Source organism: Thalassophryne amazonica, chromosome 9 (assembly GCF_902500255.1).
Source record: "Thalassophryne amazonica chromosome 9, fThaAma1.1, whole genome shotgun sequence".
Lineage (NCBI taxonomy): Eukaryota > Metazoa > Chordata > Actinopteri > Batrachoidiformes > Batrachoididae > Thalassophryne > Thalassophryne amazonica.
The window spans coordinates 117,659,251-117,678,020 of NC_047111.1; the positions used below are offsets into that span (position 1 = coordinate 117,659,251).

Genomic DNA, 18,770 nt, shown 5'->3' on the forward strand with positions numbered 1-18,770 from the left:
GATGCTGTCTTCACAGAAATGAATATACGACATCACAGTGTCCATGTAGTCATCTAGACTGTGTGTTGAAGCCTCAAACATATCCCAATCCGTAGTGCCCAAGCACGCGCGTAGCTCCTCCACAGCTTCATTGCTCCACACTTTAGATGTCCTCATAACAGGTTTAGAGAGTTTTAGTCTCTGTCTGTATGCGGGGATCAAGTGGACCATCACGTGGTCTGAGAGTCCCAAAGCTGCACGGGCCACCGCGCGGTAGGCGCCACTCACTGTTGTGTAAGAATGATCTAACGTGCTCCCTTCTCTGGTCGGGCATTTAACAAACTGTTTGTATTTTGGTAATTCCTGACTGAGATTCCCTTTGTTAAAATCGCCAAGAATTATAACAAGGGAGTCCGGAAAGTCTCTCTCCACGCTCATAATCTGATCCGCGAGCACGCGCTCAGCATCGTGCACGTCCGCGCTCAGTGGAATATACACGGAGCAAAGTATGAAGGAGTTAAACACGTGGAGAGTAGAACGGTCTGCAGTTTATGAGGAGATATTCCAGAGAGGGAGAGCAGTGTTGGGAGATCACAGTCACATCGGAGCACCAGGCGTTGTTGATATAGAAGCAGAGTCCTCCACCTCTTGTTTTTCCACCAGAGAGTGCGGGCGGAGGAGTTGGAATCCCTTTAGTTGGAGCGCGCAGTCCGGTGTCTGTGCATTTAACCACGTCTCCGTGAAGCACAGTACACAAGATGAGGAGAAATCTCTATTCTTCTTCATCAGCAGTGCCAGCTCATCCATCTTGTTGTGGAGTGAGCGGATGTTGGAGAGAAATATCCCAGGTAGGGGCGTGCGAGTGCCCCTTTGTCTGAGGCGCACGAGAGCTCCAGCTCGTTGACAGAGGAAGATACAGAGGATAGGGTGAGATGGAAACGATTGATCTGCTGTGGCGCCCCCTAACGGGAACAGCTGAAAGACAAAGAAGTAGTAAACTAAAGATTAATTGAGGGTATTGTTTTGGAGGGACAGATGCTAACAGGAAAGTGTGAAAAACTATGATCCATCCAGGTTTTATACTTTAAAGAGTGGGTTTATAATGAAATTTGTCAATTATGAATTATATTTATATATTGTTTAAAAAGTAATGCAATCCCACTCAAAAATGTAGAAAGAAAGTGGGGAAACTGTCAGAATGATGGTGTTAAATTTTTTGTTGGAGCTCTCTGCCTCAGTGGATTAATGCTACTGTGTGTAAATTTACATTCACACTCTGACACAGTAGCTTTTATTTTTGCTTTTTTTAACACAGTGAAACAGTTTTGAAGAAGGGAGCAAATGCTATGTACATCAAATATTGTGTTTTTAACCATTATTTATGACCTGTGCATAACATAAAATGACATGAAGTAACAGAAATATGAAATTTGCATCATTTAAGTTAAGTTCCCTCAAGTTGTGCTTCTTACAGTTAATTAAAAAACATTATAAATCTTACTTTAATTTATTCTGTTTCACATAAACCAAATGATGTCTGAGAAGTACCCATCATATGGAGCAAATGGCCCCTTACTTCAGACACTGAGAGACTGTCAGCCCATACCACTCTTTTAAAATGTGAAAAGCTGATTTGTGGTTTGTAGCAAAGGCCGTCCCACAGCATTACTTGATTTGTCAGAGAAGTTCAGCCTGTCAGTGCTGAAGGCTGCTGTTCCACAGATGGGCATAGAAGAAGATAGCAGTGTGCCAGTGGCAGCTGTTGGGGGGAGGAAATCTTGGCGGGTTGGTGTGCCAATAGATTTCCCTGCCTAGTCCAGTACAGGTATTTAAATAAACAGTTGGAAAATTACTACAATTCCACAATAATCATAATCATTTAATGTCCTTCTCAACATCAGCAGTTTCACAGATAAAGTTAACAATTTACAGCTGCATTAGGCCTCATTTATACTTGGGAAAGGAACAGTATCAAATACAACACAAGTTCTTGAGCAAGGAACATTTCACCATTTGACACCAATTACACACATAGTACACCAAACTGTACTGCACTGCCATTATCTTCAGACAAACGCATCCTGGGGTTCACAATGACACCGACCTTAACAGAACAGAAAATATCACCAAATTTAGACTCTTTCAAAATATGGAAAAATTCTTCAATTGACAAAAGAACATTTACAATGTTCTCACCACCTTCCAAAATAGACAGGGGGAGAGAGGTGTGTGAGAGAGAGAGGTGACTCACCTTAAAGAGGCGAAGAGCTGCCAGTCAAATGCACAGCCGAGACTCCATCCAGAAAACATGAGGCTGAGAGCTGGCTTTAGTTGGCGCCATGCTGCTTCTTTTCCACCTGCCAAACTCTGACCCACCTACGTGCACTTCAAGGGGCACTTTGAGTGATGCCCCATGAAGAGAAATGATACGTTCTGTCAGTGGAAATGCACTGTTGAATGAGAGTCAGTTGGTGGAAATGTTGTTTTAATAATTCAGATTACATGTAGTCACATACTATTAAGTAAAACTAACTGACATTGATAATACTTAAAAAAAAAACAAACAAACAAAAAAAACTTTATCATTTTTCCCCTCCACATCTGGGAGGGCAGCACCCGAGCGCCCCCTATGGGCCAGCTGCCACTGCAGTGTGCAGACTGGAGCTGTGTCAGCTGTATTTAATTAAATGTTCATTTGTTCAACTTCATAACGTTATTTGTAACTCCTTGCACTTTTTGTGTGAAGATCATGTTGAAAGGTTTTGTCAATTAAACATGTGCTGCAGAACATTTAAAGAGTTTTTTGTTAAGAGTGTGTTAATACTAAATTTTGACACCTTTTTACTGCAAGCAAATATCGGCCTCAAATATCTGTATTGGCCTCCAAACCTTGCCGATTAACACTGGTCAACAACAAAAAATTTTCTTGCATGGACTTTGAGAACTGATTTAGGGTAATTTTGGGGTGCTGTATCCGATTCTGAATTCAGATTTCCTCTATCGCATCATGTTTTTTTTTTGTTTTTTGTTTTTTTTGTCATCTGAGTGTTCCGTATTGATGGATTATGCAAAAGTTGCTCATTCACTTATGAGGTTGAGGCCACTAACAAAAGCAGCTTCAAATTCCTAGTTTTTAAACTAGGTTTGTGAAATATGAACAAGAGCCGTAATATCGTTATGAGAAATATGTTTTCATATCTCAAAAATGTGATGTGATTGGCAAAAGTAACACCATATTTGGATTCAGTGCCCCAAAATGACCAAAAATCCATTGGGGAAAAACTCCATGCAAGGAAAATCGTGTTGACCAGTGTAATCGGTATCGGCCCTTAAAAATCCATATTGGTTACTAAAATGAACTGTTTGGAAACCTATTTCAGGGTGTTTAATTTTTAAAAATATACTGGAATTGCATTTTTAAAATTATTTGTTCTTCTTTTTAGATTTTTACAAGAGTGAAGTCATACGAGACTCACTGGTAAGTGTACTTTATTCTTCAGTTTTCGCTCCTGTGTCTCTGGAGTTAGAATCAGGATGTTGTCGTTGCCTGTTTTCTGCCGTCACAGTGCAGTGCACTTAGTGCAGTGTCTCAATCAAGGAGAAAAAGGTTCCTCTCTTTTACAGATGCCAGTCGTAGCATTTATGTGAAAACAAGTACTAAAATCACACACTTAGCTCCAGCATAACCTCAGTGGTGCTTTAAAAAAAAGACACATTGTGAAATCGCTTGCTGGCAAACATTATAAATCAGTCTTGCATCAATATGAGATGTATGTTCACTTCTGATAGGCATCAGATCTTGCTCTGTGGTATTAAGCTCTTTAACTCTGCACATTGGATGCTGCTGTACCTGCCTTGTTCTCAGGGTACATAGAGAAACTGTTGTTTTCAAGGTTCAACCCTTGAATGGTATGAGGACTCTGACACCCATTGTGCCAACGTGACCATGCTGTGAGTGTCAGTTGTTCTGGTTTTCCATCAAAGATGTATCCTGGACACAGTTTTGTGATCGGAAATAATAAATGCAGCATGGACTCATCATTCAGTACTAGGGACAGACAGACCCATTACCTGCTGGGCTGATAAGCAGCCAATTATGGAAATTGATCTGGAGGGAAAAAAGGTATCATTTTATATTTTGGGTTGATATTTCACATATATACAGCTGGACGGTCAGTAGTGCTAAATAGCAATGAAACAAGTGTACCCTGTATGTCTGTTCTAATTTGACACTTGCTCACATCCCACATTGTTCTAGTTTCACTACATCAGGAGTGAATATAGCGTCATAAAGAGAGCAGCAGAATCACACCATGCCGTGCGCATCTCATTTACTGTATGCCCTTTTGGTTCTTGGATTGGTTGTGGTTAATGCATGTTGCGGAACAGCTGCACGACTTTGTTCATTTCTGGACATTAAAAGAGTTAAAGATTTTGTAAAAACACTTTTGTTCCTTTACTGGAAAACTTATGTTTTGGATCTTTACACGTTCAAAAAGTTCTTGGAGTACATTGTTGTCCTGGTGGAGCATGCACGTACTTTTTATTTGCATTATTTATAAATAAAAACATTTTTGTAATAAATACAAAGGTGTGTGTGGGGGGGGGGTGTTGCAGTGCAATGAGCTGACCTAAGCTCCTTCCAGGAGTCCAGCTTTCTGCAGACACTGCATTATTCCACTGCAGTTATTGTGACTCCTGTCATCTCTCAGCCCAACTTCCTCCTCCTGAGTTTAACATCCTCATTGACTTTGGCTTTATAGTTTTCCTCTCTCCTTCCTGTTGTCAGTTGATGGGGGGGAGACATTTCCTTTGGGTGTTCCTGTTTTTTTTTATTGTTGCTGCTAACACTTTTGGCTTCCCCTTGTGACTCTCACTGGACGTGTTTTCCAAACTCAGTCACCATCGGAACTATACTTCTGCTTTTGACACGACTTTGGTGCTTGACCTTGAAAGTGATCCAAAGAGAGGGAAGTTATTTTCCGTTGAGGAGAAATGGTGCATAATTGAATAAAGTAGATGTTCTTATTTCAGGACTGAAAATAGAAATAGAATGATCTGCACCACCACAGCACTCCCATGCAAAAAAGCTTTAATAATAATAAAGACGTGACGTTTCGGGCAGACTGCCCTTCCTCAGACGATATTGTTGTTTTATTTAAGCAGTCGGATTCCGCTGATCCGCACCAGTTCTAAGTCAGCTGCATCGTAAAAAGAAAAAAAAATGTTTTCACAAAGCTTTCTCCTCTCTTCCGCATGTTACCTATGATGACGTCTTGGTAGTGGAATTGAAGCTTATGTTGAAATGTGTCTTTTTGAAAGATTCTTGTGGAAGAAAACGGAACGTGTTCCGGGACCATGCCGAGCTTTGTGAAGGTTACGACACTAGAATTTCTAATGAGCGAACAAACACAGACACCTCCTGCAGTCTGCTGCTGCAGACGGAGTTCTGCTGCCAACATGAGAAAGCAGCTAAACATCAACTGGACGTCCACTGGCAAGCTGCGAAAAAGGACAGGACAAAACCATCGGAAAAGTGCCAGAGCTGTCAAAATTCCCTCGCAACGGACTCCCCAGGCATCAGCTGACGATGCCTGGGGAGTCCGTTAATGAATGAGAAAATGATTTATATAGAACAAAAATGGACACAAATGGATGAATTATTTGTGTCAAAATTGAACATTTTATTGAAATGCCCGATAGAAGTGATATTTGGCCGTGCTTGAGCATTTGCCCACCCCAATTCAGGCAGAATTTTGCACATGAACACCCTGGGCACTCTGATGCTTGAATACAGTACTTTACATTGGATTGGGGTCACATTATGACATTGAAATTGGCAGTTCATATATATTTCTGATTTTCACTTTTGATTTGCAGTCATGAGTAAAAGCGATGGTTGCAAATTTAAGTATGATTTATGTTTTCTTTAAGCCCGTAACCATTATAATTTTAAATAATTATCCCTGTGTCGCCATAAGCATCATGGAGTCCATCTGTGAGTGAGTGAGTGAGTGAGCCCACCAAAATTTGTCAGTAACTCTGTTAAAAATGACAGCATACGTATTCTGCTCTGAAATTTGGGATTGTGATGGATACATGTGAGCACAGGGGAACCTCCTTATTTTTGCGGGGATGGAGGAGCATGTTAGTATCTTTTAATGGAATTATTTGGAGTTACTCTTGCTAGTTTTAATAGGAATATATTGGCATGGTGGGACATGTCTGGATTTGTTCAGTCACGTATAAAGTAGGCCTTTTGTTTGCATGCAGCTTGTGAAACCTTGTTGCTAATTGCCTGCTGTCCTGGTGGCTCCTTAGGTCACTATTGTTTTGTACGTCAATCGGCATGTTTGAGCTCATGATCTGTTTCTGGAGCTTGTTGTATCAACTACCACCCGCTGGATGAATTTGTTAGAATAATTTCTTTCCCCTCCCCAAGTCAGGCTCTTTATTTTTTGGACATACACACACAAAGACTAAAAGGAAACATGTTTGATTAGATCCATGCTGAAACACACGTTCTTATCTTAACATGTCCATCATTTTTACTGATTCTCATCTTTGTGCCAGAACCCAACTTGGCGGAGCCTGGACTTTGGTATGCTGCCGGACCTTCTGGACACCTCGGTGTCCTGTTTTGTAGTGAGGATCTGGGGAGGACAGAAGGAACAGTATCAGCTCCTCATCGAGTGGAAGGTTAATTTGGATGGCCTCAAATACACTGGACAGCAGGTCAGCAAACGCAACAGTAAAACTGTACCTTATGTGGATTAGACATTTTATGTGTATAAGGTAGATGAGGAGTTTGATGCTGAATCAATGCAGGTGTCACAAGTGTACAGTTCTTCAGAAGTCAGCATATTGTCCTCTGCTGACATGTAGCATAATTTTCTGGACTGATCAGCACATTTTGTGGTGAATCATATTTCTTTCTTATTTTTCTTAAGTCTGGATACTCCAGCTGTCACTAACTGCTTTGTTTTATGAGATGAGCGAGTCACTGCTGCTAGAATTTCAGATAACAAATTGAAAAGGTCTCGCACAGTGTGTATTCTGTATCACCTGAGATAACAAAAGAAATACCACTGTAAATGATCTGGCTCTACTGCTTTTTTACTTTTTTTTTTTGCCAATTTTAAACATATACATCTCTCTCTAACAATTAATGCAGCCAAAATGTATCTCTTTTGCATGGTTTTCTCACACATTGACTACTGTTTCACTAACTGTGCATTTGCAGGCACCACTGTATTAAAAGCCATAGAGCAGTTGTATAATAGAGCAGTTAAGATATATGATAGACAATCTAACTCTTATCATCACTGTAAGGTTCTGGAAAACCATAAGTTTCTAGACTTTGAAAATCTGAAGGGATTCAGATATGCCTGCTTCATATATAAATGTTTACATGGACCAACTCCTGTTAAAGAATTAATGCACATAAAAAGATTCACAGGGTACAAGATCTGACTGTGAGATGACTCATAGAAGGACAGCCTTTGGTCAGAATGTTTTATCCATAAAAGGTGGACAAGCTTGGAACAACCTCCCAATCACAATCAGGGGCAGCACCACTTTCACTACTTTCAAAGGACAATTGAAAACTTGGTACTGGAAAATCAGACATGCAACCATCTGAGGCCTAAAACACAATTCAACTGTGGAGGCACCACTCAAGTTTCTTTTTCAGTTATATGTACACAATGCCCTTGTGTATTTTATTTTATTAAATGATTTAGTAGACTTACACAATAAACTTGTGTATTTGTGCATGTGCAAATGAGTGTATTGGGCAACGTGTAATGCAACCTAGTACTGTAATGTGCACAGTGCTTGTGCACAATTAGCACTTGTCACTTTTAATACAGTACATTTGGACCTCAACACCCATCATAAAACTTTTTTGGTTCTCCACCAGTCGGCTGCTTATTAACTATCAATTATTGCTACTTTGAATTGTAAATATTTGTATGTATATTCTGTTTTAATTGTTTTTCTGTCATGATTAATTTCTTTTGGTATGTTGTGTGGTCTTAGTCCGTTTCTATCTTACTGGGACTACGGACAGAAATTAGCATCCTGCTATAATCCGGCATACAACCCCTGGCAATAATTATGGAATCACCGGCCTCGGAGGATGTTCATTCAGTTGTTTAATTTTGTAGAAAAAAAGCAGATCACAGACATGACACAAAACTAAAGTCATTTCAAATGGCAACTTCCTGGCTTTAAGAAACACTATAAGAAATCAAGAAAAAAAATTGTGGCAGTCAGTAACGGTTACTTTTTTAGACCAAGCAGAGGGAAACAAAAAATATGGACTCACTCAATTCTGTGGAAAAAATGATGGAATCACCCTGTAAATTTTCATCCCCAAAACTAACACCTGCATCAAATCAGATCTGCTTGTTAGTCTGCATCTAAAAAGGAGTGATCACACCTTGGAGAGCTGTTGCACCAAGTGGACTGACATGAATCATGTCTCCAACACGAGAGATGTCAATTGAAACAAAGGAGAGGATTATCAAACTCTTAAAAGAGGGTAAATCATTACGCAATGTTGCAAAAGATGTTGGTTGTTCACAATCAGCTGTGCCTAAACTCTGGACCAAATACAAACATGGGAAGGTTGTTAAAGGCAAACATACTGGTAGACCAAGGAAGACATCAAAGCGTCAAGACAGAAAACTTAAAGCAGTATGTCTCAAAAATCAAAAATGCACAACAAAACAAATGAGGAACGAATGGGAGGAAACTGGAGTCAACGTCTGTGACCAAACTGTAAGAAACTGCCTAAAGGAAATGGGATTTACATACAGAAAAGTTAAATGAAAGCCATCATTAACACCTAAACAGAAAAAAACAAGGTTACAATGGGCTAAGGAAAAGCAATCGTGGATGACTGGATGAAAGTCATATTCAGTGATGAATCTCGAATCTGCATTGGGCAAGGTGATGATGCTGGAACTTTTGTTTGGTGCCGTTCCAATGAGATTTATAAAGATGACTGCCTGAAGAGAACATGTAAATTTCCACAGTCATTGATGATATGGAGCTGCATGTCAGGTAAAGGCACTGGGGAGATGGCTGTCATTACATCATCAATAAATGCACAAGTTTACGTTGATATTTTGGACACTTTTCTTATCCCATCAATTGAAAGGATGTTTGGGGATGATGAAATCATTTTTCAAGATGATAATGCATCTTGCCATAGAGCAAAAACTGTGAAAACATTCCTTGCAAAAAGACACATAGGGTCAATGTCATGGCCTGCAAATAGTCTGGATCTTAATCCAATTGAAAATCTTTGGTGGAAGTTGAAGAAAATGGTCCATGACAAGGCTCCAACCTGCAAAGCTGATCTGGCAACAGCAATCAGAAAAAGTTGGAGCCAGATTGATGAAGAGTACTGTTTGTCACTCATTAAGTCCATGCCTCAGAGACTGCAAGCTGTTAGAAAAGCCAGAGGTGGTGCAACAAAATACTAGTGATGTGTTGGAGCGTTCTTTTGTTTTTCATGATTCCATCATTTTTTTTCCTCAGAATTGAGTGATTCCATATTTATTTCCCTCTGCTTGGTCTAAAAAAGTAACCGTTACTGACTGCCACAATTTTTTTTGCTGATTTCTTATAGTGTTTCTTAAAGCCAGAAAGTTGCCATTTGAAATGTGTCATGTCTGTGATCTGCTTTTTTTTCTACTAAATTAAACAACTGAATGAACATCCTCTGAGGCCGGTGATTCCATCATTTTTGCCAGGGGTTGTATTTACGTGTAATTTACATATTTACATGTTCATTAATATGCATTGTCCCATTTCAAATAAACATATATAATAAATAATTGGCCATTTCTAGTCCAGGTCAGACACAGCCTTCTCAGCAAGTTTGGTGAAAACTGGTTTGTGTTTGAGTAAACCTCTTTATGGATGCAAGTTAATTCCTTGTAGGACTTAATGGCAGTACTGTGAATTTGTACATGAGAATGTGGGACACTATTAAACTCTATTGCATGCTGTATTTGCCACCTGTTAAGCATATTTATAATTTTAATCAGTTTTTTTGTAATGTAAGTGTTCTTTATCTGGTGAAATGCTTAAAATGTTTTGCAGATCTGGTTTTCATGTCTGCAGGTATTCCTGAATGAAGGTACTTAAATGTTTTGTGCAGGACAGCCATGCATTTGTGACAAGGCAGAACTAGATACTACTGCCACAAAGAAAACATGACCCAGGACCATGGAGCTGCTTGCTGTGCTTTGTTCTCACTGTGTGGCATCAATGTCTGTCTTTGTCCTCAGATTCGCTCCAGGAATCCAAATGAGATCATATTTGGATTGAATGATGGCTACTATGCAGCTGAGTTTGATCATAAGGTACTGCTTTACTCATGCCTGATCTCCTTCTGTGTGGGTACTTTTAGTGCAGCAAATAACTGAAACAGTCTTGCAAATGGTGATAGAAGCACCAATTCAGCACAGATACTCCTTAGACATTAATTTAAAAAAACAAAACAAAAACGATTGGCCACTTGAATTTTCAATAGGCGGCCGAGTAAGGGTCAGTTGAAGAATTACACAGGGGTCAAAATTAAAAGATGCTCCAATCATGTTGAAAACTATACCACATTATTTGTCTGATTATAAATATTTAAAAAAAGGTATAATTTGGACTATCTATGGTTAAATGCTGTGGGGTAATGACGGCAAAAATGGTGACAAAGGTCAATTTCAGTTTGTACAGGGGTCAGATGTTAAAGTTGCTCCAATTTTGGTAAAAAGTGATGCAAATTATTGGTTGAGCTCATGGGATTAATAAATGGAATAGTTTTGACTGTGTTGAATGTTTGATTTCCAAAGTAAAAGTCAAACAGTGTTGATGTCCATTGGATTCTATATCATGGAACATATGTGATAACTAAGTATGACACATGGTGCAAAGTATTCCTTTTTAAAACACTGTCAACCAATAATTTGCATCACATTTTGCCTAAATTAAAGCAACTTTAATTTTTGACCCTTGTACAAACTGAAACTGACCTTTGTCACCATTCTTGCTGTTTTTTTTTAATCCCATAACTCAATAACATTCAGTCACAGATAGTCCAAACTATACTTTTTTGGAATATTTATGATCAGACAAATGTGGTATAGCTTTCAATATGATTGGAGCATTTTTTTTTTAAATTTTGTCCCCTGTATAATTCTTCAGTTGACCCCTACCTGGCTGCCTATTGAAAACTCAAGTGGCCAATTGGTTTTTTCAAAAGAGTAATGTCTAAGGAGTACTTGTACTGAATCTGGTGCTTCCATCACCATTTGCAGGATTTCTCTGTAAATATTTTATCTGCTGCACTATTTTGTGTTTTGCACTAAAATCCAAACGTGGCTGTTGCAGGACCAGCCAGATGGGAAGAAGAGCAGTTTGCTTCATGTTGACCAGAGTTCAGTCAGGAACTCCTACAGTGTTTTCTCATTGCTCAGGTATGGATCATGCCATGCAGCAGTATTATATATTGTAATATATTTAGTGCTGTAATTTCAGAATAAGAGCTGCACTGCAACTGTAAAGTAAATTCAAAGAAATTACAGCACTGTTCTGTTTTTCTTTCATGTGCAGTTGTCATCAATTTACAAATTAGGAAGACCTGTTAATATATTTAATTTATCCTGTCTTACTTTTTTAAAGCCTGTACAAGGTTTCTGATGACGTCTTATGCTTTTGTCCAGTAGAGGGTGCTACAGGAAAGCTAACATTTCAGTCAGGAATTAGGAAATCTCAAAAGTGACAAGAAGATATTTCTTAACTCTTCTCTCTGTTTGCTCATAAACTGTAGCCTGTACATTTGGGTCCATCCTTCTAGATCAGACAGATCTAGATACAGGTTGTGTAATTTTTAAATGATTGATCAACAAAGAGTGACAGTGCCATTTTAAACACTTTGACACCTTTCTTCTGTGACATACACAATCTGAATGAAATGGCATAAGAGAATATATCCAGACTGAATTGATTCATAAGCATCCTGTTGGTAGAAGCATTTCTGTCCATAGGTGTGTCATACTAGTTAAGCTGTTTAGATGGAAATTCAGTAAGGTATATCTTCTATACTTGTGTATACTAAGGTATATCTTAAAAAAAAAAAAAAGAAAAAAAAAAAAAAAGTAGAGTAGAGCCACTTAGGTGCCTGGACTTGAGAACCAGGGATGGTAGGCTGAAAAGCTTTTTTTTTTTTTTTTTTTTTTTTTTTTTTTTTTTTTTAATTTTATTTATTTTTATCCCATGGGAACTCTCCCTACCCACCCAAGCGGCTCAAGAAAATGGACATCATGTATATAAGTGATATTTACAAAATAAGGGTCATAAGCAATATATACAAGAAATATAGTACTATAATATAATATAATATTATAGGAGTTAGCTTCTAAAACCTAAATATTAATACAGGAGAAGATTGTAGTTATACGTGTACCTAGTCTGGAGACTAATAGTAAAATTAAATTATAGCTAGTAAGCTAAGCTATAAATATGGTTATTTTATTATAGAAACAGAAGCTATGATGTCATATGTTTTAGGCATCTATCTAAAATTCACCCTGCTAACTTACTATAGGAAGACAAAATACATATTCTATATGCTATCTAATGGAAACCCCAAACATAGATACTATATGTTGATATCTATTAAAGAACTTCAGTTTGATTCTTCATAAACTGAAGAATCATTAAAAATCTACACCATGTAAAATAGAAATGTATATAACGAAAATAAGCTAACTATAGCTAGAAGAGCTACTGTTAAATTAGCCGTTAATAAGCCAACCGTATCTTGGTAGCCAACAAGGATAAACAAAGCCGGTAACTAGCGTATAAAGTACAACAGCGTAGTTTAACCCTACAATAATGGTATTAACAAATACATATAACAACAAATGTAAACAAAAGTTTGATGATCACAAGATGATCAGAGTAGGATGAGACAGGAACATGTCTGAATAAGTAGTAACCAGATCAGCAGGAGCAAGAGTCTAAAAATCTCTAAATGCAAGCACAGCCTCTCCTGTTTTAGTTGGACATAATAGGCAACCATGGGCCTCAGGGTCTGGGTAGAAATTCTTCATGATGTTTGCTCAAAAAAACTGTTGCAATACAGATTCTCACCACAAGGAGGAGACACAAGTTGACAAACATAGGCTTGTATATTTTTAAATGTGGCAGTATGTAAACACCAGTTTCAATAAACAGGGCTTTCCCAAAGGGAACCACACCATTAACTATAGGCTGATCACATTACCATGTAATTACACCCAGTGGTGTCTCAATAAGTGGAAAGCTCAGGGCAGGACTCACAAAAAAAAAATGTTCCTGTCATTAGAAGTATTATGAGGGGTGTCACTAACACATTCCTTCTGTAAGAATTAAATGGGGCTACACAGTGGTTGCTTTTTTTTTTTTTTATGTCTGTCGCAGTCATTAGGAACATCAAGGAAAAACAACTCTGGTTGAAGTCGGCTGAAGCTTAACAGTGCTCCTTCATCTTGAGTTAGTCAAATGAGTGGACTGTAGGAGCAGTCTTAGCTTTTGTAACCTCTGCTGTAGCGTCCTCATCCTCTGCTTGCATCCATACCCGATGGGACTCTGTGGAATTTAACAGTTACATTGATCCCCTTCTTTTCCTCAGGCTGTTCTCCCTGCAGCTCATCGCCACTGTCTGAGATTTCCTTTGGCTCAAATCACCTATATGCTCATGGTTTATGATCACGCTCTGTAGAATGATATTGGATACCGTTTGCTCTAACAGGAATCGGCTTCTCAGTGGTACACAGTCGTAACAGACACCAGTCAGTTTTGGACCTGTGGTGCTGGCTTTTTCTAAGTTGTTAAGTTGTGCAGGTGGAGTTCTGCTTGAAGAAGTGGGGTTTGTGCATCATGTATTTGGGTGAAAGCTAGTGGGTTTGGGATAAATGGTCCCCCCCCCCACCCCAGGGACAGTCACACATCACTATGAGATACTCCCACCATCTGATCTTCTTAACAAAGTCTCTCTTCCTGGCCCAGTCAAAGGCTTCTTTCTTAGTGCCTTAATGGAAACTGATGAGAGCTCCTTTCCTAAGAACACGGTGATCTTGATTAATGACAGTAATTTGTCAGCAGCAGATTCACAGACTGCGGCTGTGCCTGGCCGTGGTCGGCGACACCCCTCGCCTGTGTGAGTAACGTGGCAATGTGGTCTCGCAACCTCAACAAGTCTCAGATGGAGAGATGAAGAGTGAGAGTACAGGTCATCAATCAGTGGACTCTTCCAGACAGACTTACAGGCTGAGCTTCACGGTGAGCCACATCCTACGTCGAGGTGGGCCCCTGTCTGGATAGAAAGAAACACGAGAAGACAATAACTAAGGCGATCCAGCTGTTCACGTTTTTTTGTTTACTATTAATTCAGGTTCAGAAGTTCCTCAACCTCCTAAATGAGTTTTTCACTCGTACCTGGGGAAAGTCTTGAAGTAGGACCGGAGCTGATGTTGGCTCCAGACTGAAATTTAATGGTGACTATAATATCGACAAAATCAGTGTATTCGCCAGATGGTGAAATTTCAAGCATATTGTAGCTGTGGTTTTCATGACACATGGTAAACCTCATTCTTGGGAAACTGCTTTCACAATTCAATGCTGTGATATTTCAGATTAAATGTTGCTCAAAATCTGAGAGGCCAAGGGGAAGCGTTATTATGCTTTTTTTTTTTTTTATATGATTAAAGCCATATGTTGCCCGTTTCCTGACTTGCTTGAGTATGCTCCTATTGTGAGTGGTCATGTACGTACAGTCCAGTTTATCAGTAGAAGTGCCCTGCAATGGTGACGCTCTATGATTCTGTCATGGCTCATGGCCTTGAGGTGATAAAGCTTCCCTGCAGGCAGAACATGAGATCTGCTGTCCTGCTTATTGCGTGCATCACCTCTGGTTCCTGGCTTTGAGATGACGTCATTGTCTGGTGTTAAACATTTTTAGAAGTCATCAAAGTCTGAACCTTTAGTAGCCATCATACTGAAACAAGCTGCCAAATCTTTGAATTAGTGCTATGGTTTGTTTCACACTCCTGAAGTGAATGTATGGAGACTGACAATATATACAGTATTGCTGTAGTATGTTTGAAAATCAAATCAATTTTATTTATATAGCGCCAAATCACAATATACACACACACACACACACACACACATATATATATATATATATATATATATATATATATACACACACATACATATCAAATCAATTTTATTTATATAGCGCCAAATCACAACAAACAGTTGCCCCAAGGCGCTTTATATTGTAAGGCAAAACCCATACAATAATTACAGAAAAACCCCAACGGTCAAAACGACCCCCTGTGAGCAAGCACTTGGCAACAGTGGGAAGGAAAAACTCCCTTTTAACAGGAAGAAACCTCCAGCAGAACCAGGCTCAGGGAGGGGCAGTCTTCTGCTGGGACTGGTTGGGGCTGAGGGAGAGAACCAGGAAAAAGACATGCTGTGGAGGGGAGCAGAGATCAATCACTAATGATTAAATGCAGAGTGGTGCATACAGAGCAAAAAGAGAAAGAAACACTCAGTGCATCATGGGAACCCCCCAGCAGTCTAAGTCTATAGCAGCATAACTAAGGGATGGTTCAGGGTCACCTGATCCAGCCCTAACTATAAGCTTTAGCAAAAAGGAAAGTTTTAAGCCTAATCTTAAAAGTAGAGAGGGTGTCTGTCTCCCTGATCCGAATTGGGAGCTGGTTCCACAGGAGAGGAGCCTGAAAGCTGAAGGCTCTGCCTCCCATTCTACTCTTACAAACCCTAGGAACTACAAGTAAGCCTGCAGTCTGAGAGCGAAGCGCTCTATTGGGGTGATATGGTACTACGAGGTCCCTAAGATAAGATGGGACCTGATTATTCAAAACCTTATAAGTAAGAAGAAGAATTTTAAATTCTATTCTAGAATTAACAATGATTAATCAACAATTAATTTGCAAGATGTCACATATATCTTGAAATATGTAACTTTTTTGTTACTTAAAAAAAAATCTTATCTAGAAAATGGTAACATGTTTGAGTGACCGTGCTGTCACAGAAGTAAAAGTGTCTTTGATTTTCTGCAAAATTAACTGTTGAAACCATGGGGAATTTAGAGGGGGTATTACTTATTAGTGTTATCAGTAATCATTTGCTGGTTTTTGTAGTTTTGAATTCTTTGACAAAATTGACCATACTGAAAGTTCAAATTTTAAGAGGAAAATTACAGAGGAGACTTTTGGAAAAACTTAGAATGGACTTAAGGGATCAAAACTGGAGTGACATTTACATTGAGGATATTGCTCAATCCTATGAGTCATTCATTTCTATTATTTCTAATGTATATGATAAACATTGCCCTTTGGTATCAAATGTTGGAAATAAGCATAATGTTGACAAACCGTGGATTACTAAGGGACTGCAAAATGCATGTAAAAAGAAAAATTTTCTGTACAAACAATTCTTAAAACGAAGAACATTTGATGCTGACAAAAGATATGACATATAAAAATAAGCTAACTAATATGCGATCTTGTAAAAGGCAGTATTATAGTGATTTATTGGAAAAAATAAAACAAACATTAAGGGTACTTGGAAGATTTTAAATGAAGTCATAAATAAGACAAAAGGTGTTAAAGAATATCCTGCCCTTTTTTACACAAGTACTGGTACAGTTGTTAAGGAAAATAAAGCTATAGCAGATCATTTTAATGATTACTTTATAAACTGATGAATATGAGATAATTGATATTGTTCGTAACTTCAAGGGGAAAAGATCAATTGATAGTGATAGTTTTGATATGTTTTGATTAAAAATATTATTGATTGTATTGTTAGACCCTTTATGTATATTTGTAACTTGTCACTAATGACGGAAATTTCCTTTCAGAATGAAATTAGCTAAAGTGATACCGCTGTTTAAATCTGGAGACAAACATGTCTTCTCAAATTATAGACCAATCTCACTCCTGCCGCAATTTTCCAAAATTTTGGAAAAGGTATTTTTAAAGAGGTTATATGATTTCATAACTAAACATCACATACTTAGTGAACAGCAATATGGTTTTAGAAAAAAATCGCACTACTTCACTGATTGTAATTGATTTTGTTGAACAGATTACAAACGCAATTGATGAAAATATGCAATATACCGTTGGGTTTTTTTTTTTATTTACAGAAAGCATTTGATACTATAGACCATACTGTGCTATTGGACAAATGCAGTGGTATGGTATCAGGGGATTGGCATATGATTGGATAGTTAGCTATTTATACAATATATATCAGTGTGTACATATTGGTGGGGCAAAATCTGAAGCCATGAAAATTACTTGTGGGGTGCCCCAGGGTTCAGTTCTGGGGCCGTTGTTGTTTCTTCTGTATATTAATGACATGTTTGGTTTCCAAGTCCGTCAGTTGTATTTTGTTTGCTGATGATACAACTGTGTTTTGTAGTGGGGATCACTTGGGACAGGCCTTGGACATGATGGAGAAGGAACTACAGATGTTCAAACAATGGTTTGATTCAAACAAATTATCGCTCCACTTTGGTAAGACAAAGTGTATTATATTTGGAAACAAGTCCAGGATTTCCTGCAGAAATTTATTATTAAATGATATTGAAATTGAAACTGTAACTGATACAAAATTTCTTGGTGTTGTTATTGATCATAAACTGAGCTGGAAAATGCGTATTTGTTAAATCCAAAATGTCAAAAGCCATTGCAATTTTGCATAAAGCACAAGATTTAATTTCCCAACACTCATTAACTATTTTATATCACTCATTGCCCGTTCCATACATGACCTACTGTATTGAAGTATGGGGAAATACATATAAAACTAATAATAATCCAGTATTTTTGTTGCGAAAGAAAGCTGTAAGAATTATTTGTAACAAATCGCATTGTGAGCCAATGAATCCACTGTTTGCCTGTTTGCATATTCTAAAATTCTGGGACTTGGTTGATTACTTTACAAATTATGTATAAAGTTAAAAATAAACTGCTGCCACAACATGTCCAGGGTCTCTTTAAACTGAGGGACTTCAATCAATCAATCAATCAATCAATTTTTTTATATAGCGCCAAATCACAACAAACAGTTGCCCCAAGGCGCTTTATATTGTAAGGCAAGGCCATACAATAATTATGTAAAACCCCAACGGTCAAAACGACCCCCTGTGAGCAAGCACTTGGCTACAGTGGGAAGGAAAAACTCCCTTTTAACAGGAAGAAACCTCCAGCAGAACCAGGCTCAGGGAGGGGCAGTCTTCTGCTGGGACTGGTTGGGGCTGAGGGAGAGAACCAGGAAAAAGACATGCTGTGGAGGGGAGCAGAGATCGATCACTAATGATTAAATGCAGAGTGGTGCATACAGAGCAAAAAGAGAAAGAAACAGTGCATCATGGGAACCCCCCAGCAGTCTACGTCTATAGCAGCATAACTAAGGGATGGTTCACGGTCACCTGATCCAGCCCTAACTATAAGCTTTAGCAAAAAGGAAAGTTTTAAGCCTAATCTTAAAAGTAGAGAGGGTGTCTGTCTCCCTGATCTGAATTGGGAGCTGGTTCCACAGGAGAGGAGGCTGAAAGCTGAAGGCTCTGCCTCCCATTCTACTCTTACAAACCCTAGGAACTACAAGTAAGCCTGCAGTCTGAGAGCGAAGCGCTCTATTGGGGTGATATGGTACTACGAGGTCCCTAAGATAAGATGGGACCTGATTATTCA

At 38.6% G+C, this 18,770-nt stretch overlaps 1 protein-coding gene across 1 annotated transcript in view; it reads left to right on the forward strand.

The window, feature by feature from the left end:
* uvrag (UV radiation resistance associated gene) overlaps nucleotides 1-18,770 on the forward strand; it is a 329,710-nt gene that overhangs the window by 26,575 nt on the left and 284,365 nt on the right. The window contains exons 3-6 of the mRNA XM_034179025.1: nucleotides 3,423-3,457; nucleotides 6,553-6,714; nucleotides 10,284-10,358; nucleotides 11,380-11,465. Of these exons, the coding sequence (XP_034034916.1) occupies nucleotides 3,423-3,457; nucleotides 6,553-6,714; nucleotides 10,284-10,358; nucleotides 11,380-11,465 (358 nt within the window). The remainder of the gene's footprint in view (nucleotides 1-3,422; nucleotides 3,458-6,552; nucleotides 6,715-10,283; nucleotides 10,359-11,379; nucleotides 11,466-18,770) is intronic.